General features: G+C 36.7%; 1 protein-coding gene across 1 annotated transcript; it reads right to left on the bottom strand.

The window, feature by feature from the left end:
- Positions 1-9,727: 9,727 nt before the first annotated feature.
- On the bottom strand, positions 9,728-21,039 carry LOC134847855 (uncharacterized; the record flags this gene model as incomplete). Its single annotated transcript, XM_063865090.1, is given in 2 exon segments — positions 9,728-10,378; positions 20,587-21,039. Coding segments are annotated over 2 exon segments (784 nt in total), but the record flags the coding sequence as incomplete, so codon positions are not given.
- Between the last annotated feature and the right edge of the window lie 3,087 nt (positions 21,040-24,126).

Below are 24,126 nucleotides of genomic sequence, written 5' to 3' on the forward strand. Positions count from 1 at the left end.
CTTTCTGCTATCGAATCCTGGAGAAGCTGTTATGCAGACACAGGCTCACATTTTGCTTTAGGTCAGTTTGTAAGACCTCTTTCTTCTCTTGTTCTGTGGTAACAAGACAGCCTAGCTACTCTTTTCACCGCTGTAGTCACAGCGACCCTATGTGTCAGGAATGCTCTTTTATAGGCTTTCGGCCCTATATCTAGCTGGAAGGATTTGCTAGGCTTACGTGTTTTGGGACCTATGACGCTTCGGGTGTTCATACACCCCTGATGTCATCAGTCATCACTGCACGGAACCAAGGTATCAATCTCTGTCTTGCCCAAATGCTCTCTCTCGCCTTCGGTTTTCTCAGAACTTTACAAGTAGTTCTGAACAGATCCAGCCTCTTACTGAGGCTCACTCTACCCAGTTGCTCTGGAGTTGGCATGTCCATCTCCTGTTCAATCGTTCCTGCATTAGTTTCCAGCCTCCTCACTGCTAGAATGGTCCTGACCAACAGTATCGTCACGTTCTGGGTTTGATCAGGCAATCCCATGGAGTATAACTCCTCTGCATCCCAAACCAGAACTAGGTTTGCTCTCTTGGTGTAGCAAAACGTCTGTCTGCGCCAAGCAGTGACACGGATACTCTCCATGAGTCAGCAGGGTATTTCTCCAAGTTCGATAACCCGATGCTATCAGCAGGGTTCGATCTCCATCATTGTCTGATGCGGTTCATCTTTCTCATCTATTGTGGGGAAATCGCTTTACATCATCCATTTCGCCTTCTTTCGTGGGAAAACGCTAATGTTTCCTTCGCCCCACTTCACTACATTTTCTCTCACTATCTCCTCCATCTTATCCCTAGACCTCTCCGGGACTGCCCGAAGGATTTTTGTTAATAGCTCATTGGAATCCTCAGTTATTCTCGATAGTCTCACGAACTTCGGCACCGAAAAGAATTGATCAGTCAGTCTATGTTGCATTCTGGCATCTATACCGAATAGGTGCGTTGGGTATTTGCTATTGCAATATGGTGCCGCACTAGATCCAACCAGATACTTTGAGCCGACTGTCTTATGATATCCCTCACTATATTTCAGATTCATTTTGTTTTCTAGAGCTTCTCGCCAGCTTCCAATCTTTTGTTCCGTCTGCAATCCTCCGTGGAACACTTCCACACTCAAGGAAGTGACCAGTTCATGGGCACGCTCCAGGCGTTCCAATGTTTCAATCGAGCTGGTCATACTGCAGAACCCTAAGGCGGTCGTCAGGGTCACCTCCGTCACTCCATGGCAGTGTGCAGTCCTTTCTCATTCTTATCTGACATGCTCAGTCTTCCATACAATTTGACTAGCTGGCGATGCTGTTGGGTTTCACACGGCCACGCGGACGAGGAGGACAATGTAGTTAACAAAACAGCGAAAAAGCTGTGGGTAAAGAAGATGCCAACAAACCTTCCTACGAGAGAACAACAACCCAAGATATACAAGATCAACCACAAGTAGGTCGAAACAAAATGGCTTGCAAATGTGGACGACAATTCGTCCAAAGCTATTTACAGTCATTAGCCGCAAGTGATAATTTGCAAAACCCGCAAACTATGCTAAGCAGGGAAAATTGGCATATGTCTGCAAGCCAACATATTTCAACTACATGCAAGCGCCAAATGACGGCTTAATTGCTAGCTACAGAATTGTTTAGCTTGTAGGCCATCAGCGTAGATTTAAAAAAGCAAATTTTTAAAGAAGATATGTTCTACCGCAGATTTGCACAAAGTTGTTGCAAGACCAACTAACTCGAAGCCAGGTATTTACTATTTACGAGAATAAGGAAAGCAACCTAGGAGTAAAATATTTGGTTAAAAAAATTCCAACAATAATGCATGAGAAGTGGAAAAGAGAGAAGTCACGTTGTGAGACTGCAATTCGTGAAAGGATTAATTCCTATACAAGAAAAAAGGAAGACGTATACCAATTCAGGAAGGTGTGGAGAAAAAATTGAACAAATTGATAGACCAAAAACATGCTGTCAAACTTGATAATTGTTCCGATAAACACTTTATTAGCCCAATTGAGATTACAGTAAGAAAAAGGATCAAAAACAAATTCATTTGCAAAAAAAAACATCAGAAGCCAAACATCGAACAACTACTGGACAATTCTGCACTTGTAATTGAAATGGACGACAGGTAACAAACGCTATCCTCGGCGCTTGACTTACGGTACGCGCATTTGCAAATCCTTCCGGATCTGAAGTCAAGAAGCCAGTATAATGTCAGTCTCTTAGTAGGCAATGCAACAGGTAACTATCAATTTCAAATAAAATTTTTTGGACTCACAAACATGTCGAATGATCGTTAAAAAGCAATAGAAGTCCCACTTACAAACTGCGAAAACATTTACGCTCACTTAGATCGTATATTATCTGTGTAACAAAATATTCCAAAGATCTGCACAAGGAAACATTGAGAACAGTCTTGAAAAAATTAGATGGAAAAAAACCTAGCTTCATTAATAAACAATATTCAATCTGCATGTAAACGGGTAGAATGGCTCGGCTACAACGTAAATAGTCAGTAAAGGCACATAGCCACTAATTCAAAAATCTGGCTTTTGAAAAACTCACTCCGCTTAAATTAATCGAACAGTTGAGAATTTTTCTGTGCTTCATACACTATCTTACGTGTGATATCCCAATGTTAGTGTAAAGGGCATCAGCATTAGAACCACTTCCAGGAAAGCGAAATCTACAGCTACTTTCAATCAAGTATTAACTATTATCGGAAATAACTGAAACCAAACCTCTCAATCAAAAGCTCGAGACGCTCGTGGCCTGCCCGGGTCGAGATCCCGCTCAAAAACCGCTCAAGATATGAGCTCAAGATATGAGCGGTTTTTCAGCAAGATTTGAGCGGTTTAAGCGGTTTGGGCAGTTTGGGAGTTTTTTTTGGAAAAACCCCTCAAACCGCTCAAATCTTGCTTGAAAAACCGCTCAAAAACCGCTCATTTCTTGCGGTGATTTTTGAACGGTCTTTCAAGCAAGATTTGATTGGTTCTTAAGCGGTCTTTGAGCGGTCTTATAGAGAAAACCGATTAAAACCTGAAAAAGTAATGTGACCCCGGGTTGACCTCCATAAACTGAAAAAGCACATCTTACATTTCCCCACACTGAAAATGCTTATCATACAATCGCCTGCATCAAATGTATGAAAAAATTCTAATCAAACATTTTTCATCCAATTTCAAAAAACCATTGAAAAAAGATTCAACCTAGTTTCTCCGGCTATTTGAACCAAATGTAACAGACTGGTGATAAAAAATAACTACGTTTATTTTTTTTGAAAAAAATGGTTATAAAATTTTCATTTATGAAAAATTGTTTATCCTACAATTTCCATACATGAAAAAATGTTTATCCTAAAATTTCCATATATGAAAAAACGCTTATCCTAGAGTTTTTTTTACAATTTTTTGAGTCTATGAAACTGTAGGAAATTGTAGGATAAGCACAAGATTCCAAAGGATATTCCAAAGATCTGCACAAGGAAACATTAAGAACAGTCTTGAAAAAATTAGATGGAAAAAAACCTAGCTTCCATTATAAACAATATTCAATCTGCATGTAAACGGGTAAAATGGCTCGGCTACAACGTAAATAGTCAGTAAAGGCACATAGCCACTAATTCAAAAATCTGGCTTTTGAAAAACTCACTCCGCTTAAATTAATCGAACAGTTGAGAATTTTTCTGTGCTTCATACACTATCTTACGTGTGATATCCCAATGTTAGTGTAAAGGGCATCAGCATTAGAACCACTTCCAGGAAAGCGAAATCTACAGCTACTTTCAATCAAGTATTAATTAGTATCGGAAATAACTGAAAACAAACCTCTCAATCAAAAGCTCGAGACGCTCGTGGCCTGCCCGGGTCGAGATCCCGCTCAAAAACCGCTTAAGATATGAGCAGTTTGAGCGGTTTTTCAGCAAGATTTGAGCGGTTTAAGCGTTTTGGGCAGTTTGGGAGTTTTTTTTTGGAAAAACCCCTCAAACCGCTCAAATCTTGCTTTAAAAACCGCTCAAAAACCGCTCATTTCTTGCGGTGATTTTTGAACGGTCTTTCAAGCAAGATTTGATTGGTTCTTAAGCGGTCTTTGAGCGGTCTTATAGAGAAAACCGATTAAAACCTGAAAAAGTAATGTGACCCCGGGTTGACCTCCATAAACTGAAAAAGCTTATCTTACATTTCCCCACACTGAAAATGCTTATCATACAATCGCGTGCATCAAATGTATGAAAAAATTCTAATCAAACATTTTTCATCCAATTTCAAAAAACCATTGAAAAAAGATTCAACCTAGTTTCTCCGGCTATTTGAACCAAATGTAACAGACTGGTGATAAAAAATAACTACGTTTATTTTTTTTGAAAAAAATGGTTATCATAAAATTTCCATTTATGAAAAATTGTTTATCCTACAATTTCCATACATGAAAAATGTTTATCCTAAAATTTCCATATATGAAAAAACGCTTATCCTAGAGTTTTTTTTACAATTTTTTGAGTCTATGAAACTGTAGGAAATTGTAGGATAAGCACAAGATTCCAAAGGATATTCCAAAGATCTGCACAAGGAAACATTAAGAACAGTCTTGAAAAAATTAGATGGAAAAAAACCTAGCTTCATTAATAAACAATATTCAATCTGCATGTAAACGGGTAGAATGGCTCGGCTACAACGTAAATAGTCAGTAAAGCACATAGCCACTAATTCAAAAATCTGGCTTTTGAAAAACTCACTCCGCTTAAATTAATCGAACAGTTGAGAATTTTTCTGTGCTTCATACACTATCTTACGTGTGATATCCCAATGTTAGTGTAAAGGGCATCAGCATTAGAACCACTTCCAGGAAAGCGAAATCTACAGCTACTTTCAATCAAGTATTAACTAGTATCGGAAATAACTGAAAACAAACCTCTCAATCAAAAGCTCGAGACGCTCGTGGCCTGCCCGGGTCGAGATCCCGCTCAAAAACCGCTCAAGATATGAGCAGTTTGAGCGGTTTTTCAGCAAGATTTGAGCGGTTTAAGCGGTTTGGGCAGTTTGGGAATTTTGTTTTGGAAAAACCCCTCAAACCGCTCAAATCTTGCTTAAAAAACCGCTCAAAAACCGCTCATTTCTTGCGGTGATTTTTGAACGGTCTTTCAAGCAAGATTTGATTGGTTCTTGAGCGGTCTTTGAGCGGTCTTATAGAGAAAACCGATTAAAACCTGAAAAAGTAATGTGACCCCGGGTTGACCTCCATAAACTGAAAAAGCTTATCTTACATTTCCCCACACTGAAAATGCTTATCATACAATCGCCTGCATCAAATGTATGAAAAATTCTAATCAAACATTTTTCATCCAATTTCAAAAAACCATTGAAAAAAGATTCAACCTAGTTTCTCCGGCTATTTGAACCAAATGTAACAGACTGGTGATAAAAAATAACTACGTTTATTTTTTTTGAAAAAAATGGTTATCATAAAATTTCCATGTATGAAAAATTGTTTATCCTACAATTTCCATACATGAAAAAATGTTTATCCTAAAATTTCCATATATGAAAAAACGCTTATCCTAGAGTTTTTTTTTACAATTTTTTGAGTCTATGAAACTGTAGGAAATTGTAGGATAAGCACAAAATTCCAAAGGATATTCCAAAGATCTGCACAAGGAAACATTAAGAACAGTCTTGAAAAAATTAGATGGAAAAAAACCTAGCTTCATTAATAAACAATATTCAATCTGCATGTAAACGGGTAGAATGGCTCGGCTACAACGTAAATAGTCAGTAAAGGCACATAGCCACTAATTCAAAAATCTGGCTTTTAAAAAACTCACTCCGCTTAAATAAGTCGAACAGTTGAGAAGTTCTCTGTGCTTCATACACTATCTTACATTAGATATACCAATGTTAGTGTAAAGGGCATCAGCATTAGGACCACTTCCAGGAAAGCGAAATCTACAGCTACTTTCAATCAAGTATTAACTAGTATCGGAAATAACTGAAAACAAACATCTCAATCGAAAGCTCCTACATTTATCCTACATTTTCCATACATGAAAAAATGTTTATCCTAAAATTTCCATATATGAAAAAACGCTTATCCTAGATTTTTTTTTAAATTTTCTGAGACTATGAAACTGTAGGAAATTGTAGGATAAGCTTTTTATCATATATGGAAAATGTAGGACAAGCATTTTTGGTCAACCAACGTTAAGATGCAGTTTACAATTTACAATCTACAATTTACAGAAGTAATTAACCGTTCTCAAATCAAGTAAGATCTTTTTCGATGTCTTGACCAAAAACAATGTGAGCGATTTTTGTCAAATGCTCGAGCAAAATAACCACTGGAAAATATGTAAGATTTGAGCGGTTTGAGCGGTTTTTTCAGACAATTACGCTCAAAATCTTGCTTCAAAATGAGCGGTTTGAGCGGTTTTTGAACGGTTTATCTTAAAAAATCGCTCAAAAACCGCGCAAGATTTGAATGGTTTTTGAGCGGTTTATCTAAAAAACCGCTCAAAAATCGCGCAAGATTTGAACGGTTTTTGAGCGGTTTATCTAAAATGTTTTAGATAAACCGCTCAACCGCTCAAATTTTGCGCGGTTTTTGAGCGGTTTTTTAAAATAAACCGTTCAAGAACCGCTCAAAACGCTCATTTTGAAGCAAAATTTTGAGCGTAATTGTCTAAAAAACCGCTCAAATCTTGCTTTCAAATTAGGTAAAAAATCTCGACTCGGGTATGACTCGTCAACCTTCGGGTTAAGAGAAGCACAAGGACAAATCAAAGAAGCCGACTGGGTAGCAATTGTGTACAGTTCATTAGAAGGGAAGTTAACGTTAAACAAACTCGAGTTACAAGTAAAAATTTGAAAATCACTTTATACGGGGCAAATTTTACCGTCACCACAGATCAGATCAGCAAGGGCTGATCAGCGCTTTAAACACAGGCGAAAGATCAGACACCAGCCATTGTAGGCTTACAAGATATACCGATTGAACTCATTCACCGTTCACGTCAAGAACATAGCGGGAACAAAAAAGAGTTTATTAGACTACGTGTTTGAAATCTGGTGGGATTAGCGTTAACCCCAGCGAGTATAATAAACAATTTGTTGACACTTATCATAAGCCCACAAGAAGACGGTCAATTGCCCTAATTGATGAAGTACACAGACACCTCCGATGAAAATTGGTCATATCAATCAGTTCTTATTCGTCATCAGATGATCAACATCCTTTTTGACTGCTTATTCCTGTCTACAATCGCCTCATGGCAAAGATGGTGGTGTTTGTTCCAAAAGTTGCACTGAGGAAGATTCCCATTAGCAAAATGCCTCATAAAGCCAGCCCAATTTTTTTTATCATTCAAAAAGTATCGTGGTCTTGAGCTTAACATTAAAAATTTGTTTCACCAGTGATCTTTATCAAAAAATTATAGGGTTTAAATATACTCATTTTGGGTAATTTTGGATCATTAACGCGCGATATATTTCGAGCTATTAACGCGTAAGCGGGGGTTCAATCCGTCTTACAAATCGTTTCAAATTGGTTGAAGGAAACTTATTTGCCATCATTGTTTTGTTACTACCCGGGTCGAGATTGGGGTCTTTTATTTCGACCTCTGCGACCCATATCGCGTATGTTGCGACCATTGCGACTCAAAATGAGTATGTCGCGACTTTTTGAACAATTAACTGATATATTTTCTGTCACATATTTTGATCGTTTTCCACTAGGAAGAGATTGACTAAAAATGACCGCCATACGACACCTCAAAAAATTAAATTCGTTTTGACACCCAAAAGTTGAAGCCCAGATAGACCCGGGCTAATGTGCTCGACTCATGACTAGACCGAAATGGTCAAACGATGTCCGTTTTCGACTTTTTCAGTCGAACGATGACCAGACAATGTTCGACTTTGTTCGACTTTGCTCTACTTTGTTTTACTATACTGGACGTGGTTCGACCCTGTTTGACTTTTTTCGGTTTTGTTCGACTTTACCAGACATTATTCAACTTTCTGTAACTTTGCTTAACTTGATCGGAAATTTTTAGCTTTTACCGGGAATAAGTCAAAACCATTACTCGGAGATCCTGAATTACAACGAAACTCGGACATCATTTGACCGTTTCTGTCAAAACATGTGTCAGAAACCTCAGCCTGGGCAGCCGCAAAATATACACAAAAAAAAAATCTCAAACAAAAAAAATCACTTTTATTCATTTACATTCATTTTTTTCATGTTATTACTGCTCTAGAGTCCTTAACAGGCAGTTCGATTATTCAAGGCTTTGCCCTGAAACGAGCAGTCTTGTTCACTTTACATTCATTCCGTGCAAAGACACGCAGTTCACAGTAAAGTTCGTTGACAACCTGCCAGTCATGTGTAACGATGCTTGACTTCTCCATCATTCTTTCTTGTTAGGAAAAATTTAGGCCGATTTTGCCACGACACTTTTGTTTTATATTTTCTATTATACCAGTTATTCTGCAGTGATTAATTGAGTCTTGATTTTCAGTCTTTTTACTCGAGCGCTTTCGCGGTGATTTTACATCCTGAAGACAAAGTTCGTTTCCAGCTTCAACGATCTGACTAAAAAAACAATGAAACAGAATTCTATTCTAATTATAAGTAATCGATGTTAGTAAGTAATCAAATTTTTAAGTAACAATTTTATAAACTGACTTCAAAAGAAATAGTTATTTTTGACCACAGTCAAGTTGCGTCCATTGTGGCAGATTTATGACCTGTGGTGTGTTATTTTTCTAGTGGATTGATTTTTATGCATACTCGGAACGATGAAGGAAAATCAAGAAACCGTGATTCCCATTCAGTTTCAGGAGGCCATTCGTTATGCGGAGAAGAGTCATTATAGACAAATGGATCATTGTCTCCGACCGAATAATCTATGCACCACCTCCCTTCTTCTGTTTTGTATATGAACATATTACCGCCTGTCATCTTGTAGACACAACTGTGTTCGTGCTGCGTTTCCTCGTACACTGCATATAATCCAAGACAGTGACGAGAAAAGAAATGATAGTTTTCAATGCATTCAACCGATGCGGTTATGATGATTTCGTCCTCGAACTTTGACCGGTCTAAAGCTGCCCAAGGCTGGCTCGTAAAATCTTTGACATCATCTAAACTGTCAAGCGTATAGAAGCAATCGGCGGGAAACGAATCTGCATACTTCACCCACTCTCCTCCTTCACTGAAGTATTCCCAGCCACTCAGTGGAGGCATTTCTCTAAGTTCTTCAGTATTTTCACGAGGTATGTTTCGTAACATACATTTAGGATCATCATCAGTTCTTCGTACGTTAGGAGAACAAAACCAGGCGTTACCAGATGACCTGTATAGGAAAAATATTTCGTAGAGATTCTTGCAACATGATCTAAATTTTCTAGCGAAAAAAATAGTTTCATGACCAGTTGTTTGCACAAACTTTGTGTGACTCAACCAATCGGGGAAGATTACAGAGTATTTGACTGGCCCAAATCTTACTTTATTTTTGAATTTTTCTGTTTCGTCAAACCAAATTCTTCGACATGAATTGTCAGAAACTACATCTCCGTCTCTGTCTTTGTAAAACAACTCTGTCACTTTCTTCCTTTCATATCCTCGAAAGCCTAGTATGAGTAAAGTGGCGTCTTTTTTCTCATCAGGCAACAATGCAGCGTCGCACTTTATTTCAAAGTTCATTGGAAGCTCTTTATTTGCACATGTGTATTTCTTGCCTTCCGAAATGTAAGGATATAAACATTTCAAAATTTTGTTCTTCATTGATTTCAATTCAAAATTCTTAGTGTCTTTATTCAGGCTGAAAACTCCCACTTTGACATTACCGTGGTACTCAAGAAAGTCATGGCAGTCACGTTCAAGTTCGTTTGCAATTGTTCTTTGCTTGTCGTCATCAAGAACATAAAATGGTTCCATCGTTTTGCTTTCTTCGTCATAGGACAAACTGCAAACTTTCGCCAAAACTATAATCTGAAAAGCTGTTTCAACTTCTTTTAGGTTTTCTAAACTTTTGCCTTGACCTTTAGCGTATTCGTATGCAGTTAGAGCATCATCCTCGGCCGCACGAAACTTCATAATAGCTTCAGCGACTTGCTTGTTTTCCAAACAATTAATGGCAGTCAATACTTTCTTGCCGGCCGTTTTCAAGGGAGTTGAAAGAATGATTTTAACCATTTTTTTGATATCCTCCAGAGTCTTTTTCATTTGAGCGAGAGTAAGTGCCGTTAAATCCATGGAAGAAAATGAGCTGCCAATTCCTATCACATGGTAGGAAAACTCGATCATTGCTATGTAGCTCAAACTGTAGGCTAATTTCTGTGCGGTTTCCCCTGAAACAAACATTCATTTATTCATTTAATTTAACCACGCTGAAAAATTTGTTTGACCTCCAAAATTTTTATTCACCAGACATGCCCGAATGTAGTCAAATTTGATGGGAAAAAAGATAAATAGTTAGTTTGCTCAAAGGCTGAACACAAACTGCTTTGCCGGTGACAGAGGGGTAGATTAGCTTTGTTTTTTTTTTTAAAAAAAGGTTCAAGAAGTAAATTGCAAGTAAATTGGCGTAGTTGCAGTCACATTTCAAACATTTAGTCTCTAATTAGTCTGAGCTAACGTTCGCAGGTAGCGCGAAAAAAAATTTGAAACTTAACGTTTCTCACTTTGTCGCTTTAATCATAAAGTTTATCTGCTAAAATTGTTAAATGAGTAGATGTTTGATAATCTTCAAGGGCATCTTAAATGTTCTAAATCCACAACTTTTCTGAAATTTGTTTAGGATGCCCTTGAAGAATATCAGACATACGTTTGAGTAACCAAGGTTTTTGTCACTTGTGTTCGGTCACGAAATCAATCCAAAAATTTTGAGAAAGTATGATTCAAAAAATTAATGTTTTTGATTTACGGAAAAATGCTAGTCGTACAATTTCCATATATGAAAAATCACTTATCTTAGACCTTTCATGCATTTTTCTGTAGTTGGGGAATTGCATGAAAAGTGAATGATTAGCATTTTTCCATATACGAAAATTGTATGAGTAGATTTTTTGGTTAACCCGGGTATGTTGACCAATTTGATTTGCCGACCCTTGTCAATTTTTTTGTCAGAAATATTTTTGTAGAAGCATGCCAAAAAGTGTTTTAAGTCAAAAACATAAGCTTATGATATGCCTGCTGGCTTATTTGCTTTATTCGTTTTCAATTAAATTTTAAAAACGAAATCGTGCAAAGTAGTTTTTGTTTTCGAGAATATTTGAATCACTAGTCACAAAGTTTTAATATGATATTCAATCTAACTCAATTCTGATTCGTATTTGGGTTTCTTGAGCTTGCGTGAAAAAAGTCCAAAAAAATTAAAACACACCGAAAACAAAAATTTTCACAGCTTTCAGAGGTCGGAAGAAAGAATCCTATAGCAAGATATTATTAAAGGCGAGCAATCTTGTAGATAAATAAAAAAAAACCTGCAAACAAACAAACTAAAGAAACATAAGGAAATTCAAATTTTAACCTAAAATTGAGCTCAAAGCATCGATAACTACAGATAGTAGAAAAAAAGGCAGCATAAAAGTTTACTTACAAAGTCGAAATTTGTCTGGAGAAAAAACCCATCCCAAGCACAAACATTCTGTCATCCTCTTCAAAAATAAACATAAATTAGCAAAAAATAAAACACAAATTTGCTAAAATTTGACGCAAAAAAAAATAATTTGTGATTTAGAAAAGGATTTGCTAAGGTAAATAAGACTGTAAACAACTGATTAGTGAATAAACCCATTCTCTGACAGGAACTAAAACTTTTAAAACTTTTTCATCAGTTCTCTGTTAAATTCTGTTTCTAAAAAATCATAATTAAAAGTGATATTTTCTCGGAAGAACTCAAGAAATTTTCCTGACTGAAATCAACAATAAACTGATCGAAGAAGAACAAACATAAAAAAATTCAAGTTTTACACGGAGAGGTTGCTCGATTTTTTCAAGCGCAGCTTGGATTTACAGCCTTACAAAACGAATAAAACAAACGAACACAAATTTACCGTAAGTTTTGCTGTGAAATAAAGTATTCGAAGCAATTGATAAAATAATCTCTATGTCATTATGGAACGTTATCAAAAAGTCAAGAGAAGCTTTTAGCCAGTAATAATCAAAAGCAATTAGATAAATTGTCTGATTGATTGCGCATCGAAACGAGTACTTATCGCATGAAAAGACTCAAAAGTAGGGATTCAAGATGATCAATGATTCTTTTAAATTAACCAAATACCCCTTTTCAGTTGTTTTCTGTCTGTGGTGGTAGTGAGTGGACCACCTAAGATAGAGGACGTTATACCATTTTGTTATCGATGTTAGAGATCATTTGAATAACACTAATTAAAGACCTGTCAATCATGTCGATTGTTCTAACAACTTGATGGTGCTTAAAATTAAGACTCACTCTTCGTTAGCTATTGCAAGATTATAGTTATCTTCTATTCATTGATCCATATCTACTTACTAAACTTTACTATTAATTCAACTATATTATTAGTTTAGTTTTCAGATAAGATTTAGGGATTATCACATGGCGCAGCCAGCAGTTTCTACTTCTGAAGATAGGATGGAACAGCTAGGTGTCCCTTCATTCTGGGGTAAACCGTCAGCCGAACCTCCTTAACCTTGGGAGGTGTAGATAGGCCAATTTTTCCTCGCCGTATCACTCAAGGAAAATTGTGACCCGAATCTCCTACTAACAGAACCGGCAGCAGTATACGACGACGCCCCCCCCCCCACAAGACCTGAACCGATTCCAAATTCAGAAACGGCGGAAGAAGCGGATAGCAGAGCCGCAAGAAACGAAGCGGCACTCAGGAAAACAAACGAGGCGAACGAAGAACGAAGAAAGAAGGGACCCAAAATAAGTCCAAACGTATACTATCATGAAGCAGATGCAAGGATAAAGTTGAGGCTATTGTTCGCCTTGGGAAACGAAGGGAAGAAAAGATTCCTCCAGCAACATGCACATGTCAATCAAAACACAGTAAAATTCAAATTTTTTCACGACTCTTGCGAACTACTACTCAAACGTGAAAAGAATTATATCATCGAAAGGATGCAAATCTACAACGTATCACACGGGGACAGGGAAAGCCTCGAATCATTTTATCTTCGCCTAGCAGGACAAGCTTCAAAATGTGGATGGACAGAGGACATAGAAAAGAAAGTCATTCGCGACATATTCATTGCCAAAATGAGATTCTCTGACATACAAAGAGAACTTTGCATTAGACCAGAAGCCACAGTAGACGATACTCTCAAATCGGCATTACTTCAGGAGAAAGGATACGTGACAGCGAATACCCTCCAAAAGCAGAACCCGTCTACAACGAGCAATTCAGCGAATTTCACAAACTCATCTAACCAGTTTCGGGTTAAACAAGAACCACTGATGTCCATCCAATCGAAGAACAATGTCCAAAACAGAATGAACAGAGCGCTAGGGAAAGAAAATTTTAAATCTAAAAACCAACAAGACCAGCCGAACATTCAATCTAAACCATGTTTTTTCTGTGGGAGAAGATTCACATCTGAACACAAAGCCAAATGCCAAGCCAGAGGAGCAACATGCAGGAATTGTGGAAAAAAGGGACATTTTACTAAATGCTGCAACAGTAATCAAGTTGCAAACGTCGATCAACCAGAATCGGGCGAAGAAGAGGACTGCAACTTCATAGAATCAGACAATGAAGAGAACTACTCAGTCCTAAAAATCGCGGAAACATCAGTACAAACGGAAACAGTCGAGAATCTAGAAGTAATCAACTCTGCAACCGGGAAAACTAAGTGTCTAAGAACAACGCTAAAAACAAGAGGTTCATTATTTAGCGCCACTATTGACACTGGAAGTCCAGCATCATTTGTAAACAAACGCACAGCAGTAACTCTGTTAGCGAAAGACCCCAACGCAAAGATTACATCACTAGATAAGAATCCGTTATCCACAACGTACGTCGACTACAACCATAAACCGATAAAACTCTTCGGAATACTGGAAATCGATATCTTCGAGAACCAGATGTCTATTAGGTTTAGAGATCCAACCAGAACTGGGGATAGTAACAACTCAACTCAAACCGCCCAAAAGTTCAGTAAATACAATTTCAGAAGAGCAAGGAAATGAATCAGCCGAATTGATTTTCTGGAAGAACAAGTTTATCAAAAAATACAATGATGTATTCCAAAGATTGGGGCACTCAAATATCACAAGGTATTCAATTCATTCAAATCACCATTGATTCATATTCAGAAAAAAGGCAGAAGAGTACCAATTCATACTCAAACCAAAGTAGGAGCAGAAATTAGGAAACTCATAAGAGAAGGCCACATAGTAAAACTTGAAAAATGCACAAGTGATCATTTTGTAGCCCCAGTAGTCATAACAGCAAAAAGGATGGCACAGTGAAACTAGCAATGGACGCAAAACCGATGAATTCACAGATTTACAAAAACAGATTTCAGATGCCAAATCTACTAGAACTCCTCGATTCAGCAGCTCAAATAATAACAGCCAAGACAGAAGAGGCACAGTCTGGTTCACGTCTCTAGATCTAAATTACGCATTTAGCCAAATACCGTTAGATGAATCCGTGAGCAAACACTGTAACTTCAATATAGTATGCGGGGAATTCACCGGAACGTACAGATTCAAAACCGCATTTTATGAACTAACAGACATGCCAAAAACATTCCAGAAGTCAATGAACAACACAATCCAAGGAATCCAAGGAGTTTTCTGTTTTTTAGACGATATTTCAATAGTATCAAAAGATTCAGTCACGAAACACAATGAAATACTTAACAACGTTCTGTCAAGATTAGACAATGAAGGATTTGCACTAAAACTCAGCAAATGCGAATTTTCAACAACCAAATTAACCTGGCTGGGATTCGAGATAGATGAGACAGGAGTAAGATCAAAACACTCGAAGATAGAAGCAGTAATGGCACTACAACCGCCAAAATCTCAGAAAAAACTGAGATCATTCATAGGCATATTAAATCACATGTCCAGATTCTTACCCAACCTTCAAAAACACACCGAACCACTCCGACCCTCACTGAAGGCAGATAACAAAGAAAAATTCATTTGGAGTGAAGAAGCAAACAATGCATTCCAAAAGATCCTGGAAATAATCGCTAATATAACAAAAATGCACCATTACGATGCCACCAAACAGTTCAGGATCAAGTGTGACGCCAGTCACAAAGGATTGGGAGCTGCGTTAGAGCAAGAGTTCGAACCAGACAATTGGGTACCAATCGCATTCACATCAAGATTTTTGAACGCAGCTTAACAAAAGTACAGCAGTAACGAACTCGAACTACTCGCGGTAGTATGGTCATGTGAATTTTTTAGAAATTACTTATCGGGGAACCAATTCCAAATTTTAACCGATCACAAAGCCATAATTACAGTATTAACAGAAAATCGGGTTAACAAAACATATCAATCCAGACTGACCAGATTGGCAGACAGAATGTTACCATTCGAATATACAGTTTCTCACATCGCAGGAGCTAAATAGGATTGGCAGATTACTTATCAAGAAGTACCAAATTCGAGGCACCACCTACATCAAAATACGATGAACAGTTTGTAGTCAAAGCCATTGAAAACTTTGACGAGGCATGCAGGGTGATCAACACTCCAGCATCGACCAAAGAAATCGTGAAAATTCTGTTAGCCAAGGCCCATCTAGAGGAAAACAGGATAAATTCAAAGGAACTCATATTAGTTGGGAAGAGGAACGAACGAAAACACCCAGTTTCCGAAGCACCGCAAGGGGGCGTCGATAATTCTTTAAAAATTTTTCTCCATCAGACCTTCGATGCAGAACCGCCAAAACTAATAAAACATCCGATACAGAAGGAACATGTATTAACCAATCAAAAGTAGATATGCAAATTTTCAAGCATCTGCAAGAGGGCGCATCGTCATGCGGAATTGACACTATTCAATCAGATCAATTTATGCACATTCACATCCCTCAAGTACAGATCCGAAATCTACGCGGCAAAACTGCCAAGCAATCAAAACGAAATATGCAAATGCACAACTCACCACGATAGGGCGGAAATTCACGCGGTGTAATATTAAACCAATCAAATTCGTCAAATTTTAATTTATTCACAACATCGTCAAATCTAAACAGTTCACCACGAGAGGGCGATGTAACAAAATCCAACCAATCAGAGGCAGCGGAGTTATATTCAGCCAAAAATGTACAGAAATCATTGTCTCCGACTTTAAACTGAAACCTCATCAACTCAAATAAAACCAAAATAAGTACAACAATACCAAAATTTCAGAGAAAAATGAGCAAATTTAATCTACCATCAATAAAGCAGATGGAAAACCCAATCGGAGAAAGAAATAGAACAGAAACAAGACAGACAGTGGAGATGATAACCGAGAGCAGGAAAAGGAAAAGGATCACTATCACAAACAGAAACAAGACGAGCTATGCTAGAATGCTGGCAAACTTCAGAACAAACAGATTGAAAAGGACAGTGAGGGTCAACATGATAGCAAGCAAAAATGAAAAGAAGAAAACACAGGAAGCTCCAGTGAACACACACAAGAAATCCTTCACGAAAGGCCTTCATAACATACTCGACGCGGACCTACTGGGGGAGCTCACAACAGAACACTGCCACTCAGGAAAACTAAGAAAAAACCTCTTAGCGAAAGTAAAAAAAGGATTCTTGAGGCTGGGCAGCTACATGGCAATTTTTTGGGACGAAGCCTCAGTAATCAACGACTGCATCATTATTGACAACAGAGTGGCAATCCATCATGTCTGAGGAAAGCGGTAATGGCCCGATTGCACAGAACACACCCAGGACAGGAGACAATGGTGGACGCGGCACAATATCTGTGGTGGCCGAAAATGCATAGGGAGATTATTGACTTATGTCAATTCTGCAGATCATGTTTAGCGTATGGTAAGAACCTTAAAACGTCAAAATCATTCAATTCGACAGAACGTTTACCAGAATTATCAGAAGCGAACGAGGAATTACAAATAGATCTTGCTGGCCCAATGTTCGATTCTAAGGGAAAGAAACTATTTATAATAGCCGCTATTGACCGGTTTTCGAAATACCCATCTGCTATGATTACCAGGAAGTCAGGGAGCGAAAAAATACTCAAATTCTTAAACACTTACATACACCATTATAGCAAACCGGAGAAGTTAAGGACAGATCAAAATTCGGGATTTGAAAATGCGAAACTAGCCGAAATTTATAAATCGAAGGGAATAAATCAAATCTTTTATCCAGTAGGAGACCACCGGGGGTTTGGGTTAGTAGAAAGATGTATTCAAACCATAAAAATAAAACTAGGCACAATGCAATTAGACTTAAATTTTGAGGACATACAAACAGCAGTCAAGTCAATTTTGGAAGATATTCGAATATCACGTCACAGCGTTCTTAAGAAATGACTTTTCGAACTTCATTTTGGACGGAAACCGAATACAGAATGGCCTAGTTTTAGGGATAAACTAAAATGTTCTTTAAATCTAGATCAACAGAGAGATCCCTACTGAAGCCGGAGGAAATGCGAGAATCAGCAGACTCAAGAACAAGAATGAAGGTGGTGAAGAAAGGAATGGCAAGCATTGACGTGTCACCAAAAATGAAGAAAAACGAAGAAAAGCCAGACAGAATTAGGGCATTAGAAAAGCATCGGACTGGAAATTACACAGCAGACATCTCACACACAAGGTGCGATCCGAGGTTTTGAGAAAACTGAACGAAAGAAACCCATTACTAGCAGGAAGCCTCAGAAGCGACTTGAACCAAGGAATTCTAAGATTCAGAGTAGAACAGGAGATGCCAGAACAAAGGACAAAAACAAGTAACCTAGAATTCGATCTTATTCAATATCCTTCGAAATACTTACATTACTGAAAATGAGAAAGTAATTAGGAAAAACCACATATCACTAAAACCAAAAATCAAGTCAGCATATTGTTCAGATTTAGGTAAAAGACACCAGTCGCAAGCACACCGAGGAAACCATTACACCAGTGCAGCTCAAGTGGAATAAACAGACCAGTTCACATATTGCCGAGACCAGATGTTTCACCGGTTTCAACGTCAACAGAGAATTCGGACACGGAAAACACGACACTGGTAGGCCATTCGAGAAATTGGACAGACTGCAAGCTAAGACGATGAAGTTATATTCCTCATTGACAAAGATAGCGAAAAAAAATCCGCCAACTTTAGCTTCCAGATATATAGCATCGCCAAACAAACTAAAAGAAGTACCTAGCGGTGGGGGTAATTGATCTAACTATGTCATCAAGCAGTTCTCCAGAGCAAGAGGTGCAAATGGTACCACCAGTAGAAAAGAAACTAGACGCACAGTCGACAGAAGAATGCCCACTTTCCATAGTACCAGTCGCAACAAAAGAGCCAAGAAGAAATAACGGACGAAAAGATGGGGACAACATCAGAAACAACGGAAAAGAAATTGGAGGAAAATAAATCAGCGGATAAAAGAAATCAAAGAAGAAAAAGGAGAAAAGAAACGGTGAAGGAGATAATGACTCACAGGTTTCGAACATCTCAAGGTCGTCGGGCAGAAGCAAGCGGCAGACACAATTCTTTGGAAGCCCACCAAAACATTCAGTCAAAATCATAGAGGAAAAAGAGGGGCTACACACAATTCCAATTTCAACAGGAGATATTCCCTCATCATCAGGAGATACACTGTCACCATCACGGAGGAGCAAACTAAGGAGACCAAGATTCACGACGAGCAAGTTGGAACAAGTACACGGAAAAAAAACTTATTGACTTAAAACTTTAAAATTTATTGACTGAATTTGTTAATTGTGAACTTGTAAGAGAATTCCAAACGTTGTTGAAATTTTCTAGAGGGGGAAATGTGGTGGTAGTGAGTGGACCACCTAAGATAGAGGACGTTATACCATGTTATTATCGATGTTAGAGATCATTTGAATCACACTAATTAAAGACCTGTCAATCATGTCGATTGTTCTAACAACTTGATGGTGCTAAAAACTAAGACTCACTCTTCGTTAGCTTTTGCAAGATTATAGTTATCTTCTATTCATTGATCTATATCTACTTACTAAACTTTACTATTAATTCAACCATATTATTGTCTAGTTTTCAGATAAGATTTAGGGATTATCACACTGTCGTGTTAAAAAGTCCGAATACCGTGAGCTTCACTTTATGAATCAATAACTAAGCGAAAAATGAGAAACTTCGATGAAACATTTTCGACCAACAAGCAAAAACTGAAAGATGTTTCCGAACTAAGTTTGCTGGGCCATATGAAAGGTATGACAATAACAAAATTCTTGTGACCAAAACTCCTTGAACTTTAAAAATAAATTTGGCTGAACTAGTTAAGGTAAAATATTTTCATTTTTTTTGTTTGAATACCAAGATACCCTTCAATTGTTTTGTAAACAGCATTGTGAATTTCAGAATTTTTTGTGCTTTCTAAACGGTTTGGTCTAACCTGATCATGAATAATCTGAAGGGCTCATTGGTATTCAAACTAACAAAATATTTCACCCGTGCTCCAAAATAAATTATCTGTAGGTTATTTTAGCAAAAATTTAAAAACAAAAAAACTAATTTTTTTCATCGTTTTTGTTGTTTTTAATTTTATATACCCCAAATCCATTTCGGCAAAACAATGAAAATAAATCTTAACCTTCATTTCTAGAAAAAAGCTGGTTTTCACCTGCTCTATTTTTTCATTTAAAATAACAAAAACAACTCGCCTAAAAGAAAAATTTTTTAAAATTGAAAATGAATCAAAACTCTTTAGCCTAACATTACATAGAAATTTTGTTTTGCAGAAAGAAAACTTGAGAAAGTAGGATTTTCCAAATTCGATTCTTTTTGTTTTTGTGTTGAAATTTTGTCTCCGTAGACGTCCATCTTAAATTAGTTATAAAATCAAGCATGAGGCGCTTGTTGTCCAGATAAGTAAATAGAATCAGAAAAAAAACAGAAAATCCAGTGTTCAAAAAATTTGGCTAAAAATGGTACTTAATCTCCTAATATACATAATGTTACGATAAAACATACTTCATAAAAAAACCAGCCCAATAATCATAATAATTGTAGTTTGTAGCAGTTTGCAGAGGATCTATGAAACGATGTCTAGCCTGACTAAAGCTTAAACTATTTACCTACATTCCAGTGTGAGTAATTTTGTATAGCAAAAGTCTCTTTTTTGCTTTTCAAGGCCGTTTTTTTGCGTCTACCTGTAATAAGGGGTACAGCTACTGCAGCCGAAACATTTGGACCCCTTTAAAATCAACCATTGAAGGTATCAACGTTCACTTCTAAACAAATGATTATTTTTACTTCCTGCTCTGTATAGATTCTTGATACGCGCTAAAAACTCGTATAAAACACATGTTCTTATATTTTTTGTTGTTGCGAGGTATATAACTTAATTGTTTTTGCTGTTTTTAATATGTAGAAATGACTGACGTACCGGGAAGTGTTAGCCCAAGCTTCTCTCCCAATCCTCCAGCAATGGCCTCTACGAGATTGTCCCCGTCTACAATAGCAGTATCCAAAACATCGCCCGCCCACAGCTTCAGTCTCTTTGCTTTTTCTGCTTCCATTGCGACTTGATTTGGCTTTAAGTTTCTGTTCAGATTTTGACCAGCTGTTCAAATCACTGTTTAAATTGTTAAAGCACAGTTTTACACAGTATTTAGTTGCGGTTTGGTTTTTGAAGCTCGTGCAAAAGTTTCTATGTTAATTTTGGTCGACTATTATTTTTTTCTTGGTTTATACAGTCTATGCCTTTATAAGCCTCGATTCAACTTTTCTTGTAGCTTTCATTACAGTTTTCACAACATTATTTATAATTTGAGCGGTAAGCTCGTGTTGGTTGCAGTTTTATTTATCAAGTTTTTTTATTATATTTATAAATTCTAACTTCGCTGGTACCGCGGTTAAGAAAACTTTTGGCAATCGAAACAAAAAAGTTACCAAACTTATACGTTTGTTCACGAAACAAATGCCATATCTATCGTTAATTATATCTAAAAACAAAACCAACAATGACAGCATTATTCAGCATATGGTAAAAAATCGGCATATTTAAAACCATCGTCAAAACAAAGACAAAAACACGTTTTTCTTACTTTCTGGCGACAGAAGCAAAAAAAGCTTGATCAAAATAATTTTTCTGCTACGTAAATAATTTGCCAAAAGCTGACGGTGTTTTACATAAAAAATGTTGCATGAACATGATGTCCGGAATCTTCTCCTTCTCAGCAAATTTTCCCATCATCAATGTCTGGCTCAAAAAAGTTCAAAGACTTCAAAGGCATTTGAAAAATTCAAAAGCAGGACTCTTTAGCTTCTCATAATGGCTCAATTAATTAACCATCTGAACACTAATTTATCTTTCACATTTCACTTCTTTCAATTCAGGAAAAATCTAGATTCTTTCAACTCACCTGAGTTTTCAAGTAAGAACCCAGTTTTGAAGATTTAACACATTGGACTGAAAAACTTGAACTTGAAATTATTGCTGCCAAACCCAATTTAAAGTCAAACTTCCTTAACTTCCCACACACAAATAGAAAAATTAAATACTCAAAACGAAAAAAAAAATACAAAAACACAGTATGCAGATTTAGGGGAGGTATTAGACCTCGTGACAACCCAGAAGAACCTCATTTTGGTACTGTATGAAGACCTCCATTTTTGGGTGAGAACAATATTTCTTGAGGCGCCTTGAGCGTTTATTTTATGTTAACTTTGAGGGGGCGGGGGAGGAAGCGCCGCAAAAATGCGGTTTTTTTTGTCAAACTTATCCAAAAATAGCCAAAAAAACTTCTATTTTGGCTTGATTTTTAAAAATTTTGTCCACATCTTTGGAAATTTGGCCAAAATCTTATTTTTTTTTTGAAATGCACCAACACCCCTGAGAAGGAATCCATGATTTGCCCCTGAAAATACATCAAAGGGATAATGAACTTTAAAATAAAAAATGATTTTTTAACAGCGGGATTCGAATACAGTACCACCATTTAATGAGTCCCTTGCAAGTTTCAACGCTACTCCATCTTTCCGTTCTTCCATACCATGTTAACATAACGTCTGAAAAAACATACCAAGCAATTTGAATGCGCTTTAGTAAGGCAGATGAAATCGACTCTATTAAATAGAGAGATTACTTTTTGTATCAGGGCCAATTCCTTCAACATTCTGCATGCGCTTTAACATCCATAAAACATTATTAAATTTGATAAAATTGATGAAAATTTCTCATAAGAATTTTTTGGAGTTGCTTTCAAAAGTCAGCTCTCCAACCTAATTTTAAAAATGATTTCTGAGCCGAGCTACTTCGCGTTATTCATTCCGAACTGGCTGTTTTTATACCCCCATAATTTCACAAAACTGATTACAGCTGAAAATCTTAACTTAAATTTGAGCTCAAAGCATCAATAACTACAGATAGTAGAAAAAAGGCAGTAAAAAAGCATACTTACAAAGTCGAAATTTGTCTGGAGAAAAAAAACCATCCCATGCGCAAACATTCTATCACACTCTTCGAAGATCGTAACAAAAAACCTAAATTGGCAAAAAATAGGACACAAATTTGCTAAAGTTCGGTTTAAAAAAATTGTGATTTAGAAAAAAATTTACTTAAGTAAATAAGACCAATTAGTTACGACTGATTGGTAAACAAATCCATTCTCTGTCAGGTATCAACATTTTCAAACTTTTTTCATCAGTTCTCTTTTAAGTTTTCATTTTAAAAAAATCAATTAAATATGAACTTTTCTAGGAAGAACTCAAAAACAAACAAATTTTGTTGGGTAGTCTATACATTTAATGTAGCCTTAGCAACTTTTCCTAACTGAAAAAACAATAAACTGACCGAAGAAACCAGCAAATCAAACTGTTTTTTTATTCTTGAAATCGAGTTATAATTATTTAAATCTAACCTTATAAAATATATTTTTTTGGTTGTTACTAAACGTTGTTTGATGATTTAATGAACGTTGGCTTTAGAGGCATGTTCGCTTTTGGGGCTTTTGAGGCATCGCAAACCATGTATCAGATGACTCTCTTTTTGGCAATTCTTTTCAGTGACATCCCACTCTTTTCACTCTTTTCTTTTCAGCTACTTTTATATATTCTACAAAGAGAAACATGAGCTCGGTCATGTAGCGGGACTTGATTTATCAGTAATTTTAAAAACCCCCTAAGTCTGATCTTGTCAGAAAAATTATTTTTGTCTGCTTTAGTGTTCAAATAAAAAGTAATGAAAGCATATGCAAGAAAATGGATGGACACGTAGATAGAAATGAAAGTACCGAACTTTGACCAACTGTTTTCTATTCACCATTGATTGCAAAAGGGATTCATGATAAGTTATATGAAATTTAATATTGGAAAGTATAAAAAAAAACAAAAACTCTCTCAGTCTTGCGAACGTTAAAAATTGCAAGTGGATTTTCTGTGAAAAATAGGATTTAGTTTTTGAAAAATTGGAAAAATGATATCAACAAGACTAAGCAAGTAGAGATGATAAAATGAAGATTCAGACCGTTTTTTTTGGAAGCAAAAAGCTTCAGATTCCATTTGTCTTATCATCAACTGGTTTTTTCATCCGATAACACTTCATCTTCTCACTGATAGAGATATTAAACAGAAGCACTGTTTTGATTTTATAAATTTAAAAAATAAATATTTATCAAGTAATTGATTTGCAGGTATTCATTTAATCATTGTCTTTTGTCAGGCTTTGAAAGGACCCGAACTTATCGCGTTTTTGTCCGCTTTTCATGGCAGATCCAAATAACTATTCCACCTAAAACGTGACATAATGGTTTGTGAGATTCAGAAAAAAAACAGGGAAATTATGAGTCTAATAACAACAGCATCATTTGAATCAGACTTGTGTTTAAAAACTTAGTTATATATTAGTGTAGTAAATGCATTACTACAACTCAACTCCTTTTGTTAGCTAGATAGTTGTTCGCAACACACATTCATGGTATCACTT

This window comes from Symsagittifera roscoffensis, chromosome 6 (assembly GCF_963678635.1).
Source record: "Symsagittifera roscoffensis chromosome 6, txSymRosc1.1, whole genome shotgun sequence".
Lineage (NCBI taxonomy): Eukaryota > Metazoa > Xenacoelomorpha > Acoela > Convolutidae > Symsagittifera > Symsagittifera roscoffensis.